This window comes from Calonectris borealis, chromosome Z, assembly GCF_964195595.1.
Source record: "Calonectris borealis chromosome Z, bCalBor7.hap1.2, whole genome shotgun sequence".
In the NCBI taxonomy this organism is placed as follows: Eukaryota; Metazoa; Chordata; class Aves; order Procellariiformes; family Procellariidae; genus Calonectris; species Calonectris borealis.
The window spans coordinates 71,682,478-71,698,968 of NC_134352.1; the positions used below are offsets into that span (position 1 = coordinate 71,682,478).

The 16,491-nt window shown below is 37.4% G+C and overlaps 1 protein-coding gene across 2 annotated transcripts in view; it reads left to right on the forward strand.

Moving 5' to 3' along the window:
- Positions 1-15,900, forward strand: part of TTC33 (tetratricopeptide repeat domain 33) — a 48,420-nt gene extending 32,520 nt beyond the window's left edge. For both annotated transcript variants that reach the window (XM_075136206.1, XM_075136207.1), the window contains exons 4-5: positions 3,961-4,092; positions 13,075-15,900. In XM_075136206.1, the coding sequence (XP_074992307.1) occupies positions 3,961-4,092; positions 13,075-13,425 (483 nt within the window). In that variant the 3' untranslated portion in view covers positions 13,426-15,900. The remainder of the gene's footprint in view (positions 1-3,960; positions 4,093-13,074) is intronic.
- Positions 15,901-16,491: the final 591 nt, after the last annotated feature.

Here is a 16,491-nt window from a genome sequence, read left to right on the forward strand (position 1 = left end):
AACCACATTGAAATCGGTGTGAATTTAACTTGAATCAAAAGAGAGTGCACAAAGTTACTGATTAAGTAATGTAATTGTGTGCAGGTCTGGATTGATGCTAACGATGGCTTGCAGTTTAGAGTCAATGGTACTGAAGTAGTCCATAAAGGATTAAAAGAGGGTGAAGAGTTTGTTTGTGTTAAGTACAATAGAGCTCCCAACAAGAAACACTCCCTACACAGAGGAGTTCACTTTACTCTTTTGAAAGGAATTCAACCAAATCAAGGAACATGCTCATTTTGGGGGGAGCCCTTGGGGGTGTATCTATTTATTCTATTTTCTACAGAATAACTATTTCAAAACAGTTACTGAAGTTAAATGTCTAAGTGTAAACAAACTTATAGAGAATATAAATGACTGTGACAATGAGATAAAATTGAGCAAAGGTAAGAGCAGCAAGCATTCTGCTCAAATTGGGTGTAGGAACTGCTACTGGCGTCCAGATTCATGTTTCAGTCACACATCTGCATGAAAAGATGATAGTTTTCCGATCAGCTCAAGTATTTCAAGCATATGGGCTGAAGTGGAGGAAGACCTGGGGGCATCTTTGTAGGAAGCAGAAAAATAGACCATTATGCTGATGCCATGTTGGAGCAAAGAAAATAAGAGTAACTTATTAAAAAAAGAGGAAAATAAAAGGAAACAAACAATATAGATTCTTAAAATGAGAGGAGAAAATCAAGTTGTATACAGTAGAAAGTGGGAGCAAGACTTTGAACAAGACATTCATTGAGTGTCTAATTTCTTATTAGGTCGAATGGACTTCCGTCCATTATGGTGTGCTATGTAGGGATTAAGGAAATGAAGAATAAAGAGACCATAAGGCAATGAAAAGAGTTTTGCGGATAGCAAAATAGCCTTGCATATATACAAGGCATAAATGTAGAATAAATTTATGTGAAGGAAGAGAAAATTAAAAATGATACTGTCATGGTAATGACAGCACTATAGATAAAAGAAAGTAAGATGATTTGGGAAGGAGGCAAGGAGTTCAGTTCTAGGTATGTTTAAGCTAGCGATGAGTTATGCAAGAAGATCTGAAATGCAATGAAATTAGTATTTCAGAGTAGCTGCATCCTTGAAAATAAGCCTCACATCTTGTATTGTCATGGAGAACTCAAGTTTATTATATTATTCAAGTAAGTATAAATATGGAAGTGTATGTTATGCATGAAATGCTGTCTATGGAATTAGAAGTACGAAGTGGGATTTTGTTAGACTGGTATGTTAAGCTAGTTCAGGATGAGAAATCTATGTTTCGACGAAGGCCACCAGTATAATTCCCATGATCTACTACCTGGCTTCCCCCTTTTTGGACACACCCTGTCTAAGGGGCACGTGTGTAGGGAGTGACAATAACCCTTTAGGCACTTAACATGTTAGTGGAATGGAGACCACCCTAGACTGTGTGTTGTTGGGGGATGATGTATATACACATAGATCTGGTGCTTGATGTGGCTGCACATTGAGCATGTGACAGGCACATTGTATGACAAAGGGGGCTACAGCACACGTGGTTCCTGTCTGGCTTTGTCTTGTCCATGTGGCCTGCCCCAGTAAAAGGACTGAGCACCTCTTGTCAGATCTGTGCAGAAGAAAACTTTATGCTAGTGGTGTTTTTTATTCCTTTTTCAGCATGACTTTCCAGATGTAGAAAAACTGAGTTTTTGCTGGTTCAGTTTTCAAGTAGCAGTGGTATCTAGGTATTTTATAAAAGTGCTAATAATATCACAGGTAGAGTAATCCAAGGCAAAGCTGCACACATTCAGGTCTGCCATTGTATGTTCATTTTGATGATTTCTTCACCTGAAAACAAAAGGGTAGGAAAATAAAGTGCATTAATAAGTTTATTCTTTTATAATGACTGACGTGTATAGCTGAGTCATTGTATTAATAACTGAAAAAGACACCTGTGCTGGACAAAATGCATATACATTCAAATTTGTATTTCTTTGAATGTACTTTGAGAAACTGATGCCACAGTAACTAGGAGCACAGTAATTACCACTATGATCTGGAAGAGCATTTTTGAAGCAGCTGTCTAAATTAGTACACACAACACAATTATTAGTGGAATAATTGTCTTCTATTAGTGAGGTCACAATTCAGTAAACAAAGCAGAAAAATCATTAAAAACTACAAAAGAGTTCCTAAATACTTGTGTAGATGTTTTGGAATTGTGTTGCAGTAGAAAGTACTGGTAGGAAATACTGAATACTCAGGATGCATAAAAATGTTCAAGTAAGTGTATACTTGGATTTGTTTTCTCTTGTGAGAACAAACACATTAAGAGATTAATGTAAAAGCTAGCTGATAGATGCAGAATCACTTAATCTTGGTAGGCTGTACACCTATCCACTAGTAACAGTTTGATTCAATTCAGATCTGCTGCAAGTAAGAGAAACTGCACACAAAAATGCAGTTGAACTGAAAGTTTTGGAAAAATACATAGTACTCATTACAAACTTTGCTTACAAAGCACAGTCATTGAGAACTGTTGAGGAAAAAAGGGAAAATGACATGACATACAGCTGTGTTGTTTTTTAAAGATTTTTAGGTGTTTCTAAATTCTAGTGTACAGCCTATTTAATGGAATTAAAGAGAAGCCATAGGACTAGTCTTTAGAAAAATTTAGTCTTATTAAAACCGCAGGAGTATGGATCCAAAGGGTGTATTGGAAGCTTCCTGTGTTTCTTGGATACAGGATTACTTTCTGTAGTAAAGCTATTTTTTTTTTTTTTTACTGTACTCACTCCACTGCTGTGCAAGTACTTTACGTTAATTAAAGTAAATACTCAAGATTATTGCATTTGAATCCTCCTCTACTCCACACTCGTATTTATCTATTTAAGATATCGTAGAACAGTAAGGTTAAATAAATGCTTTTTTGCACTTCAGCAGTAGTCCTGATATGTTCTAATATTATTCATCATGCTTGCGGGTCAGTTGGGATGAAAGTGGTTGCCCACACATGAGTCTTACTCTTGTGGTTGACATTCTCATCATACAGTAGGAATGCAGTTGTCATTTGTTTCTTATACTGATACCTATCACCAAAGCATGTGGGTGTCTGTCACCATGATCTCAGAGTGATGCAGGTCTTCATGTAATGTGCCAATTTCATGGTGGTCTTGGAAAAATACGGCAAGCTTTGAGCCATGTTATGTATCGTTAACTATGATTTATAGGCTTAGTTATGGAGATTCAATGTAAGGAGTAGAATACTGTGGCGGCAGGCTGACACTAACCTGGTCTGCTGAGTAAAAGAGATTTCCACATTGGGAAACCACTTTTTTGGGTTGGTTTTTTTGATTTTGTTTTTTTTTTATATGTAGGTGACTTCATGTCTAAGTTAGGCTTTGCTGTTGCAGAATGCTTACTCTCCAAATACAACAGTCATTGTTAAGGGCTGTTTCCATGTGGAATTACAGGGATTGTTTCTATAATTGTATCATGTGCACTGCAACTGTATTTGGTAGATTCCAGTCTTCTAGTAAAAAGAAAAAATATAACCCAGGAGTTTTTCAACAATACTTGCTTATTTATTGTGTTTAATTCTCAATGTGTTTGTCCTTCAGTGTATTCTGTTACGCTTTTACAGACTGTGGGGTTTGTAGGGAGAAAGGGAGAGGGAGGGACACTTTCAGAAGCAATTCACCTACTTCTTAGTAGAGTTGCTTAAATAGTTCAGATGAATCATCCTCTAGCATGCCTTTTTCCTCCGTGGGCTATGAGTGGGAATGAGTCTGGATGACTATCTGAGATTAGACAACTAACTTTTAAACGAGAAAAAGCTAGGTCAGATGAACCTGTCCTTAGTTATTGAAACAATGGTGGTTGCCTGGGTAATCCCAGAAAACTTAAATCTCTTTTCAATTTTGTTTATTCTTATTCCTCTTTATTTTTCTTTTTCTTTCATAGGTCCTGATGTCTTTACATGAAATGTTCCCCGCAGTGCATGCAGCAGAAATGGCTGTCCAGAGAAACCCACGTTCCTGGGATGCCTGGCAGACTTTGGGACGTGCCCAGCTTGGATTAGGAGAGATAGCACTGGTAGGAAAATGGACAACATTAATGTGCTAAACTTGTAAACCACATCCTCTGTATTGTATGTGAGAGAACGAAAGTACAGAAATACCAAGGTAGCAGAATATCCTTTTATAACCTGAAAGTAGGCAAGGAAAAAGGTTGTTGCTATTTATCTACAGTATTCCCCCTTCTTTGTTGTTTTTCACAAATGCTTCCTGTGTGGTTTTGTTGCTGGGCTTGTGGAAGACCTGCCTAGCTCAAAGCCTTTTGTGTTATATACTATATTTACGTGGTGGCTTTATGCAATGGAATAATTATGTTGACATAACTGCACATACTACATTCTGGCCTCTGTATTGCTACAGCGCAGCTCACCATAGTTTAAAGATAAAGGTACTGTGAAGTCCCACTTGATATTCAGGCTCAGTTTTATACATGCCTGCTAATAAAATTCTAGTATCTTGTTTTCCCTGTCTTCTACTCTCCTGCATCAGGTGCAGCAAGTCATGTGTGCTCATTCGTACTTTCCTCTGACTTCTTGACCCCAAATGGTGGCTGGAGTTGGTTGTTTTCTTAACAAGACAGCAAAAAGGCTGGGATGCTCCGCGGTAGCTGGAGTGCGTCTTTTCTCTAACTGCAGCTGTATCCCATGGTGCTGTCTTGGCTACATGATGTGATGCAAAAGGAGACTCTTCCCCCAAGTCCGATCATCCTCCACCTATAGGCTGTACACCTGTAAATAATGTAACATATATAATGTAATAGTTTTCTGCTAGTTAATGTGGAAACATAGTGAGTGAACTTTTTAATTCAGACGCATTCATAAAAGTCTATTAGAAAAATAATTCACCATGAGTTCTCAGATAAAAAAAGATATTGGTTTTATTTTATTTATAATAGAAGTAGCTGTGTGCTAGTTTGATCCAAATAATTTTGTCGTTAGAGTGTTTTTGCAAAGTTACAATGTTTGGACCAAAAATTTTCAGGAATAAAATTTTTTTTTTTTTTGAGGGAGGCTAACAAATCATGCAAAACCAGTTTCTTTTTAAAAAGTAGTAAGAAGCAGTATTAAAAAAACAAAAACAAAAAACCAAACCAACAAAACCCCACAAATTATGAGAATAACATAAGACAAAAGCTGTGTGTTACAGATGTGTAGCGTGCTACCTTATGTTGTTGCAGTATCATAATACGAAATATTTATTATAAATCCAGGCATATCTGCATCACATCACATAACTGGTAACATTCCATGGCTTTTGTGATGTAGAAGGTAAGAGTAGACGGTCTGTCCCATCTGGATCTACAATCTCTAAATCTTTTTTTTTTCCTTTTAACTGCCTGAAATTGTTGCTGTAAATTGTGCCTGAGATTTTTAAATGCATTAGTCTCAGGAAATCCGAAGTTTTATTTCCTGCAAGAATCCTAGGTAACTGATGCTGCTTATTCTATAGAAAATGCTACAGTAACTATAATGTGAATTATAGATATTGATATACCAATGCTAGTTCTACCAACAGGTCCTGCTCACTAGATCCTATAAGCTTTGTCTACATTGGCAAGTCACATCACAACAATAGGAGTGGATATCTTGAGTTAATAGTCCTGGGCACCCAGTGTCCACATTATATTCACTTTGTTTTACTTCAGAGTAGCTCTGTTGTTTGCAGCACTTCAGGTGCTCTCTTGGAGTGCGTTGTGGGGCTTAATCAGAAAGGAATCTAGTTTATGTAGCCTGAGACTATTCCATGATGCAAACCAAAGCACTTTAAGTGGGAACAATCAGAGATTTGCATCAAAGCACATTATTCATCTGAAACAAAACACTACTATAGGTGCTCCTGTAATTGTTATATTGACCTTACTGTCTGTGAAGAGAGAGGAAGGAGGAGTCATCACCAGGTAGCTTGCCCTCTGAATGTCTTTGTCTGTCTCTATTTGAGTAGGGAGCCCAGAGGTGGGTAAGCTCTGTTGGTGTCTCCAGTGCTTTAGTACTGGTTGTTTCTACGTTTTTGACTTTCTGTCTTTAAGGCATATTGAACTGCCTTCTGATTAATATGTTCTCACGTACAACGAACAACTTGGGGACTTATTCTAAAATGCAGATCATGTTCACTATTTATTTTTGAATGAAGCAATTTTTAAGGAATCCTAAAAGATTAAGACTGGAGGAGTCTTAAAAGGTTAAATGATTTCATAATTATTGAACTTGTGGAGGCTTCTTGACCAAGTGATCTAAGTCATAATTATCCTTTTCATATTAGCCTTTTATTACCATGATCGTCTAATTTTTCACTGCATGATTTTTTACAAAGAAAAGTTAATAAAGCATAAGTGTGAGGGCTTTTTAGTAATATTTGAGATTTGGGAATTACTACCCTTCTTAAGAGCAGCTTCTTCTGTTTCTTTGTTTCATTTCTCCCCCACCAATGTCTGTCTTCGCTACCCACATCCTGCCAACTGGTCCGTTGTAAATATTTTTATTATATCACAATGCATTCATGCACTTTTTCTTACGAAAAAACAATTTACTGTATTTTAATTTCAAGGTTCCTAGGTCTGAAATACAGCTTCCAAACAAATCTAATCTATATTATGTCCTGCATGATATATTCATTTCTTGCAGACAACGAAAGATTTGCTTTGGCTTGGTTTTGTCAAATCATAGAATCATAGAATCATACAGGTTGGAAAAGACCTCTAAGATCATCGTGTCCAACCGTCAACCCAACACACCATGCCCACCACACCATGTCCCTAAGGGCCTCATCTACACGTCTTTTAAATACCTCCAGAGCTGGTGACTCCACCACTTCCCTGGGCAGCCTGTTCCAAGGCCTGATCACTCTTTCAGTAAAGAAATTTTTTCTAATGTTCAATGTAAACCTCCCTTGGTGCAACTTGAGGCCATTTCCTCTTGTCCTATCGCTAGTTTCTTGGCAGAAGAGACCAACACCCACCTCGCTACAACCTCCTTTCAGGTAGTTGTAGAGCGCGATGAGGTCTCCCCTCAGCCTCCTCTTCTCCAGGCTAAACAACCCCAGTTCCCTCAGCCGCTCCTCATAAGACTTGTGCTCCAGGCCCTTCACCAGCTTCGTTGCCCTCCTCTGGACACGCTCCAGCACCTCCGTGTCCTTCTTGTAGTGAGGGGCCCAAAACTGAACACAAGATTCGAGGTGCGGCCTCACCAGTGCCGAGTACAGGGGCATGATCACCTCCAAGTCTGAGTCTCCCATCTTGGAGAAATTCATAAGCCATCTGGAAGTGGTCATGGGCAACCAGCTCCAGGTGGCCCTGCTTGAGCAGGGAGTTGGCCCAGATGACCTCAGAAGGTCCTGTCTAACCTCAACCATTCCCTGATTCTGTGACTTAAGCTTACCCTGTTGTGGGCTGGGACCTCCATGTCAAATCTGGAGTACTGAAGATTACAAAGTTAACTGGGCAGATGTGTAAATGTGAACCAATTGTGCATGCTTGTTGTTTGATGTTTTGAAGTGTGTGGTTTGCTGTGTTGTTATTGAGTAGTTAGTGGTCTTTTAATGGTCTTTAAGTGTGATACTACATTTTGTAAAAGGGATCAAGCCTTGACAATATAAATCTTCAGATCAGCCCTTTTATTTCTCTTGAAAGAAACAGTTTTAGGACTTTCACATAATGATGGGAGTTACATACTAGCAAAGAGAGGAATTACTGCATTTTATTGGAATCCAGCTAATTAACATAATTCTGAATTTGAGAGGATTTTTCAAAATGTTACCAATGTAAGTGTGTAGAAATGTAAAGATTCTGGTAATCAAAAGGAAACTGATGGTTGGCTTTCCACTGAAAAGCAATCAAGTCGGTGCTTCAGATTGTGTTCCTATCAACTTGAGGGGATAAATAACTCACATTTTATTTTTATAGATTTATATGAGATTAAAATATTTAATTACACTGCTGTGGTAATCTTCTTTCTAAGCACAACAAAATGTGTGGTTATTTTATAGTGGTGGAATATTTAACTTCATCATTATCTTAATATAGTTGATAGTTATTCTTCTTATGTGCATAAATGAAAAGAAAAAGAGGCAATGCAATTTTAAAAATTACTGAGTTTTTTATAATTTTGGCCTAGAATTTCTTGTTATTCCATTTACAGTTTTTGTGTCACACTTTAAATGGTACTGCTTTCTTTATCAGGATTTGATAAAAGACATTTCTTCGAAAATAAAACAGGTGACAGGGCATATTTCTGTCCTGCCGACTCAATCTTGAACTACACTCCAGCCACATACACATTCTAGTGCATAGTATTTGGGAAGTATTAAGTTAGAGAAAAAATAACATGCTGTGAAAGTTGTTTTACCATTATTTTAAAAATCCCTGTACTAATTTTAGCAGTATGATTTGGTAAATTAGAAGAATAGTAAATAGGTAAATAGAGAAGTAAATGTTTTCAATCCTTCCTGATTTACAAGTTAAGAGCACTCGTATCACTTCAGGTTTTATTTTGTTGGGCTAAATATGTCCATTTCTAGGATGGGATAGATTTTTTTTTTCTTTTTTTTTGTTCCCTTGATCATCCTGGATTACATCCATGCGTGCAGTGGAGCCTAGTGTACAGATCTCTCTGGTAAAGGCAGCCTGAAGTAGTGACTTCTGGAGAGCGTGCTGCGGTGTCTTGCAGGCACGCTCACTGAGGTGTAAAGGCAGATGGGCAGTAAGCGTTGTGAGGAAAGAGGGCTGGGAAGAAGTGAGTTGGTGCAGAAGGAGATCTGGGAAATGGGAGTACATCACTGAAGCAAAAGAAAGTACAAGAGGGGGATAGAAACTTCTTCAAAAGAAGAGGAAGAAGGAAGCTCTGGAAGTGAGGAAGAGTCACCTTGAAGAGAAATTTCAAGTGGATACAGTGGCTGATGGAAATTTTCTGAAACTCTAGTCTGTACAGAGATGTGTGCCTGGGGCCAAAGAAACTGAGGAGATCTTTTACTATCAGTTGCCGCAGGCCTTTACGTTCCTAATATCTTCTCATGCCTCCAGGCTCAGACACATGTCCTCTGGCCTCTTGTGCCAGCCACCAGGCACTGCACCCCAGGAAGGACGTGTGCTGAGTCACCCTGGGGGGTGATGCATCTTCATCCGTGCTGCATAAATTCTCTGCAGTCGAGAACCTCCAGCATAGGAGAATTAAGCTAACATCGTCTCACAGTTGTCTACCAAATGGGGACAAAGACTTACGGGTTTATAACCTGACTGAATTCCAGTAGGTGTAAGACAAAAATAGTCTTTCACATTAGAAAATTGCCTATATTTCAAGCCTTTTCTCCAAAACATGAGAGCACCAGAACCTTTCAATAAAAAGGTTTTGTAAACGTAAGAACCAAAAAATATTGAGTGTTCATCTCATTATTGAAAACAGAAGAATTATTTTTGCGGAAAAGAAATTTTTAGAGAGAAAATTTTTATTGAAAAGAAGAAATAATCTGAACAGAAAAGTTGCATGGAAAAGTTCAGCCTGACAGTTTAAAGTTAAAATAGGTAAGATATTCAGATTATATCATATAAACTATTAAACTAGAGTGAAAATATCTGAAAGAATTGGATGGGGGTTTTTGGTTTAAAGAAGAGAAATGTAATGAGAAGCCGTTTAATACACTAAAATTTCATGAGTGTCTCTATGCTAAAGGTTTCTATAAAAATTAATTATTTATGTTCACGGTGAGTAGTACAAGAAATAAGACCTAAATTCCAATAAATTCCTAGGTTATCTAGTCCAACCCCCCTGCCATGAGCAGGGACATCTTCAACTACATCAGGTTGCTCAGAGCCCTGTCCAACCTGACCTTGAATGTTTCCAGGGATGGGGCATCTACCACCTCCCTGGGCAACCTCTTCCAGTGTTTCACCACCCTCATCGTAAAGAATTTCTTCCTTATATCTAGTCTGAACCTACCCTCTTTTAGTTTAAAACCATTACCCCTTGCCGTACCGCTACAGGCCCTACTAAAAAGTCTGTCCCCATCTTTCTTATAAGCCCCCTTCAAGTATTGAAAGGCCACAATAAGAGCCTTCTCTTCTCCAGGCTAAACAACCCCAATTCTCTCAGCCTGTCCTCACAGGAGAGGTGCTTCATCCCCCTGATCATTTTTGTGGGCCTCCTCTGGACCTGCTCCAATGGGTCCCTGTCTTTCCTGTGCTGAGGACTCCAGAGCTGGACGCAGCACTGCAGGTGGGGTCTCACCAGGGCAGAGCAGAGGGGCAGAATCACCTCCCTCGACCTGCTGGCCACGCTGCTTTTGATGCAGCCCAGGATACAGTTGGCCTTCTGTGCTGTGAGCGCACATTGTCGTCTCATGTCCAGATTTCATCCACCAGTACCCCCAAGTATTATGTTAGTGCTGTAAAAATTCCATATTTAAGGATCATTAAACACAGGAAAAGATTACTTATAGATGTCTCTATATATAATCTATGTATACATATCTTCACTGATGGACATCCTTTGAAATAGGTCAGATAGTGTCTGTCAGATGTAACATAAAGGCTTAATACAAACCTTGGGGGCAGATGTGAACAGCATAACCTCTTAAAATGCTCCCTTACCTTTTTTAGGGGTCACTGTATAGTGACAATTAAGTGTTACAAAAACATCTTACAGAAAGTGTGGCGTGATCAAAACTGCCCTTCACATTTAAAGACTCTGCAAACCAGCAGAAGAGATTTTGCTCATGGAATAAATGAAAGATTGTTTGCTACAGAATACCCTATAGTGAGACGAAATGTAAAATATTTTAAAAATACAAATTCTTCAAATATTGTAATTCAGGAAGCGAGAACGTCTTGCAGTAGATTTTATAGTACTCTTCCCAACAGAAGCAAAAGCAGGTATGTGACTACGTACTGATTTAAAAACCCATAGTCCTTACATGCAGGGTCTCTAAGACTACAGCTGCTCTTTAAAATGAGACTAGAAATACCAAGTTTATCTAGTGCCACCACATTTTCCTGTAACGCCAGACAGCCAGTTGAAGAAGGAGATTTACATCTTCATCAGTGGGAAAATTAAAAATAGCACATTTATTTTCCTTTCTTCTGTCTTAATAGAAATTAAGCGTTGTGGAAGCAGTTACAAGTGGCAACATGAAATTTTATGTATTTTTCAGTATTACATTGCTGCTTTAGCAAGCTGCTGATCTTTTGCAGCACTTAAAATTTATTATTTCATTATTATTATTTTATTATTTATTATAAAAAATGTCACAAAATCTTTTTTCTAATAGATTTACAAAGGTGATCGTTTTATGCTGTATTGTATGAGTCATCAAGGCAGCTTCTAAGCTTATTAAATGTTACCTTGTATTTGATTACTGTGTTTAACGTTGTTTAGTGTGCATGAACATAACTATACAGACAGGTTTTAATTAGGGGCCTCTTTCATGGAAAGCTTAAAAGCAGATGGTGTTTGTTTATGTTTTGTTTTCAACAGAAATACAAAAAAAGAGCATTTAGTGTTTACTTGTAACTCATCTATCCGTGGAAATTAAAAGCTAGCAAAGTTCAATAAAATGACAGTGTTTTGCAAGAATTAAACTGCACTCCTCCTTCTGTTTAAAGTTCTGCATGCTCCTACACTTCAGAGCTGGCCGTGGACCAATAATAAAGTATTATTTTCTTTTTCCTGGAACTGAAAGGCTGCCTATTACAACAACAGTAATACCGATAGTATAATCAGCATTTCTTAAATCTGATTTGTATCTCTTGTCTGCTGAGTTCACGTCATACGGAGTTCGTATATTAATCTGTGCCAGCAGAAGGATGAATTGGCAGTTTCTGTCAATGCAGGTGAAAAGTTGTGATTTTCCAAATTAATTTGCATGCTTTAAGTATTTATAAATTACAATAGAATATGGAATTCGATGGTTGTTCATACATCTTTAAAGTATTTATATGCAAGTTGCTAGAACTCTTCCCAAATATAATCCAAATCCATGTCATCACTGTTTTCCCACCCTGCAGGAAGGCTTCTGTACATCGTCACACAAGAGTTTGGTCACTCAAGTGGCCATTTCTGTAACTGACTATACAGACGTAAGTGTGAAATACACACATGCCTGTGTGCACATACACATAAGTCTGAGTAGGTAAGGTCAATCTTGACCTTTTCACTGTTAATATAGCTATAAATCCAATACAGTTGTAATTCTTGGTCTAGCATTTTTCCAGTATTGTAGCAATCTCTTCTCCCTGCCGAATATCACATCTACTGGATTAGATGGTCACCTTTTTTTATGTTTAACAACTTCTGTGTTGAGTATTTGTATTTGTGGGACTTTCCTAATTGAGGTGAAGGACAGGAGAAACAGTATCAACTATACTTATTTGTATTAATGTTGCATGGTTTATAAGATCACAGGAGTTCTTTCTTAGAGCAACTCTCCAAGCTGGGAGTCTGCTTTTGCCTGTTTAGGTAAGTGTGTTTGCAACTACAAATCTGTTACAGAAACTGCTTATCACAGGGCTAGGATTACTGTAGTATTAGGTCTGTATGTGAAATGATTACATGCTAATTTAAAAGCAGCAATATTAGCGATACTTCAAATCCCAGTCATCCCTTTTCTGTATTTCTTTAAACCGTATCTGTCTGCTTTTGCCTTCTCATACATCTGATGATAGAGGAAAAGTGGGATAGAAAACCATCAAAGCAAAAATTATTTTTGCTTTTACCTTTTTAATTACAACATTATTTTTGACACGTGAACTCTTATTTGTGCCCTTGTTGCCAGGTACCTGATTTGTTCATGCATTCTTGGTACTTTCAGACACTTGTGTGCAGAGTTGTTTGGGGGTAATGCTGCTATTGAACTTACTGCTGAGGGAGGATTGTTCCGCTAAAGATGGACTGGAGTAAAATCACTTTTGTCTTTGCTTGAATGATGTACATAATTTTTTTGTTGTTGTTTATTTCTGTGATGAAATATGTAGGCTTTAAAGTTTCCAATCCTTGTTTCTTCCCTATTCTGTTTATAGGCAATCCGAAGCTTCCAGGTATCCTTACACATCTTCCCAATGAACCCTGAAGTGTGGAAAGAGGACCTTTCGTGGGCAAGAAAACTACATGAACAGCAGAAGGCAACAAACACTGAGGCAGTGCAAGCATTGGCAAAAGAAAAAGAGCTTGCACAAGAATCAATTCCAGACTATGACTTTGAAAGTGATGAAATTGTGGCAGTCTGTGCTGCCATCGCAGAGAAGGAGAAAGCTCTTTCAGCAGCTAAAACGGTAGTGATTGTGTCTGCTTCAGGCACCGTGGAGACTGTTACTGAGAAGGAGAATTGTCCTACAACTCCTGATGAAACCCTTTTCATCAGAGCCCGATAGGGCAGCCTTATGGGTTGCCAGTACTGTTTTAAGAACTAGTGTTATTTACTGTATTGGGCTTGCTTGGTTTTTGTTTTTTAAGCAGTGGGAGAGCCTACAAAAGTTAAAGAATTAAAGTTATTTTTCTGTTGTAAATTGAAAAAGCAATGACCTGAGTTGCTGTTCCATCCATATTTTTGGAGAATAAAGCCAAGAGTTGATTCTAAAAATTTTATGAACAAATGTAATGTTAAAATGCTTAACTACATTCTAACAACTGCTTTCATCTTTCTGTATGTCATAATTTTACAAGTTAATGTCTACATTTTCCCAGTAATTAATAAGCTTTTATTTAAACTGTAAAAGAAAAAGGGATTTTTAAAAAATCTATTTTAATCCTTATTCATTAACATTATTTATCTTCCTGGTAAAGTGTGAACTGTTCTCTGTTATCAGAAGTCTTTATTTTCATTGAGATTAGTCTTTCTATGAGGAAGTTTCCTGTGAAGCAGAGATGGATTATTATTTTGCTTGTGTGTGTGTAATAGATCTGGCATCTGATCTGTAGTCAAGTGAAATCAGTAGAAACCTTTATGTTGCTTTCATAGGTGAATGGGTTAAACACTTTCTGATAGATGAAAGGAAATGTGATACCAAACAAGCCCCTGAATGCTTAGTTATGACTAAATGTTTCATCAAAAGAAAAAACATTCAGCTGAGATGGAAACTGGCCTTTCCTTATCTTGAGTGCTGTGCTACAGACATCACCAAAAGTAAAATGGTGGGAGTTGGAAATAGGTACGTCTGAAGTTTATTACGTATAGCCTTTTCTTTCCTAGTGAGAAAAGGGAGTCTATTTGTTTTTCCTAATTCTTATGACCTGCCATTTAAAGTATTTAAAGATCATTATTAGTGAACCAGTTTTTCGGGACAGCATTGCCTAAGTCTCCCTTTTTATCCTTTTTGGATTTTGGATGCTGTGGTGGGTATACACATTGTGTTAACTTAGAGGCATAACATAGGAAATTTGTTTAATGTTCATCTTTCTTTAGGGGAAGGTGGCCATTGGTCCCTCACACAGGCAGTTCAGAGAAACAAAGTCAGGCAGTTTCTTTGTGCTCTGTGCTAAGACTGCTGTCTTTACACTGTCTTGGAGACATGGTAGAGATGGTCGTCTCCTCACGGGACTGGAAAAAATGGTCAACTGAGGAATTCCCGGAGAATTCAGGGTTGGGAACACGTCATTTCTACTTGATTTTGATAATGTTTTGCATGATAAAACATTTTGAGTAGTAGTTTTGTAGACAAGTGAAACCTTTGAAATCAGTCATCTTTGCATTTTTCATATCTGATTTCTATTTTCAAAATAACACGTTTTAAAAGGAAATAATGTTGCTTGAGAAGCATAGTGATTTTTGGAACAGAAAGTGTATTGTAGGAAAATTACTTATCTCGGATCATCCTTTCAGCTGAATATCTTTATTTAAGAGGACACTTACAGTCTTTGCAGAAATTAATTATCCTTTTCAAAAACTTAATTGCCATGTTGTATTTACTAAGTTTTCATTAATTTTTGCAAGATTTTTCCTGGATATATTTTTGTATATATGTGAATTTTTAGATCTGTGCTTGCACATGCACGTACAAAAAATTTACACTTTTTAACATCTCCTGAGTATTCAAAATAGCAATTGCAGAGACTAAAATATATTAAGAAATCTAAACATCACCATGCTACATTTTTATTTGTTCATTCAGTTCAGAAATAGATCTTAAATGCTTACTGAATAGGCATTTGATTAAGATATGGTTTGATAGACAGTTTTAATTGCCCCAGTTGAAGAATTTCTTAAGCTTATTTTTCCTAACAGCTTAAATAATACAATCTGTTCAGCCATAGGAAGAGTTAGCATGAGAAGGATTTGGACAGATTTCTTCAAAGAGGAGACATTCTCTGGCTAGAAAAGGAAATGTGCAAGAAGCTGTAAGGTATGTTTTCATTTTGAAGGAGCTCAGCTATAATCCAACACAGGTTTTTTTTTCTTTGCACTTTATATTTGCGTCTGTGTTATGTATTTACTCATACAGGAAGGACTGCCTCCCTCCTTTTGGAGAGGCCATGTTATCACAGAATCTGTTTCCACTGAAATGATTCACAAAATTCCTATTGACTTCAGCACTTCTGGGCCAAACTAATGGAGGGGTGTGCATCTACACCATCAGGCAGAAAGGCCGTGCCAGGTTTGAGGGGTGGTTGTTTCCATCCCCCGTACTAGATGTGTTTTTCTTCTGATGAGATTAGGTTATGAATTCTAGGTATTGTCAGGACCGTAGCGTCTTGTAGAGCACTGTAGAGCAGATAAGTTCTCGTGACACTGGGAAGAAGTTCAAAAATTGATGATTTCAACATTGCTTTTTGTACAGCATGCCATGTTTTTTGCATGTATGGGATTTTTTGGATCTGTTTGAATAAAATACTGACTTCTCTGCTGCTTAGTGATGCCTGTTTATTCTTTTGATTATAAGAAGAATAAGGGTTACCATTGACCATTTTAGAATGTTACTCATTTAATAAGTTGGCTTCTTTTGTCTCTTCTGTCTCTGCTGAACATGTTAATGTGTTATAGTAAAAAAAAAAAAAAGACATCTCAGGAAAAATGTTTAATAAAAGGTAGTGCTCAGTGCTTTTAAACCTCTCAGGGGTATCCAAATGAGAGGGACCCAAAGGAGAAAGCCTTTGTTATCAAAAATAGAATATCTGTGAAGCACAGTCCCTCTTTGCTAGCAGGAATTTATTTTTACTGTTCTTCATCATCACTAGTGGCAATGGCTGCAGTAGCTTCCATGTGTTTGCCTTCCATATGAATCATATATTAAAATGCTGAAGTGTTGCAACATTTTTAGAGGAAATCTCAACAACAACAGTAGGTTAGGTGGATTAATTTTGCTTAATTTAAAATCTACAATTAAACATTTAAATATAATTTTTTTCCTTTGAATCCCTTTATATCCAGTGGAAAGAAATACACAGCCTCAGAGGGCCATTCATATGCCTGGTGTTAGATAAGTATCTTAGAATGTTGAATC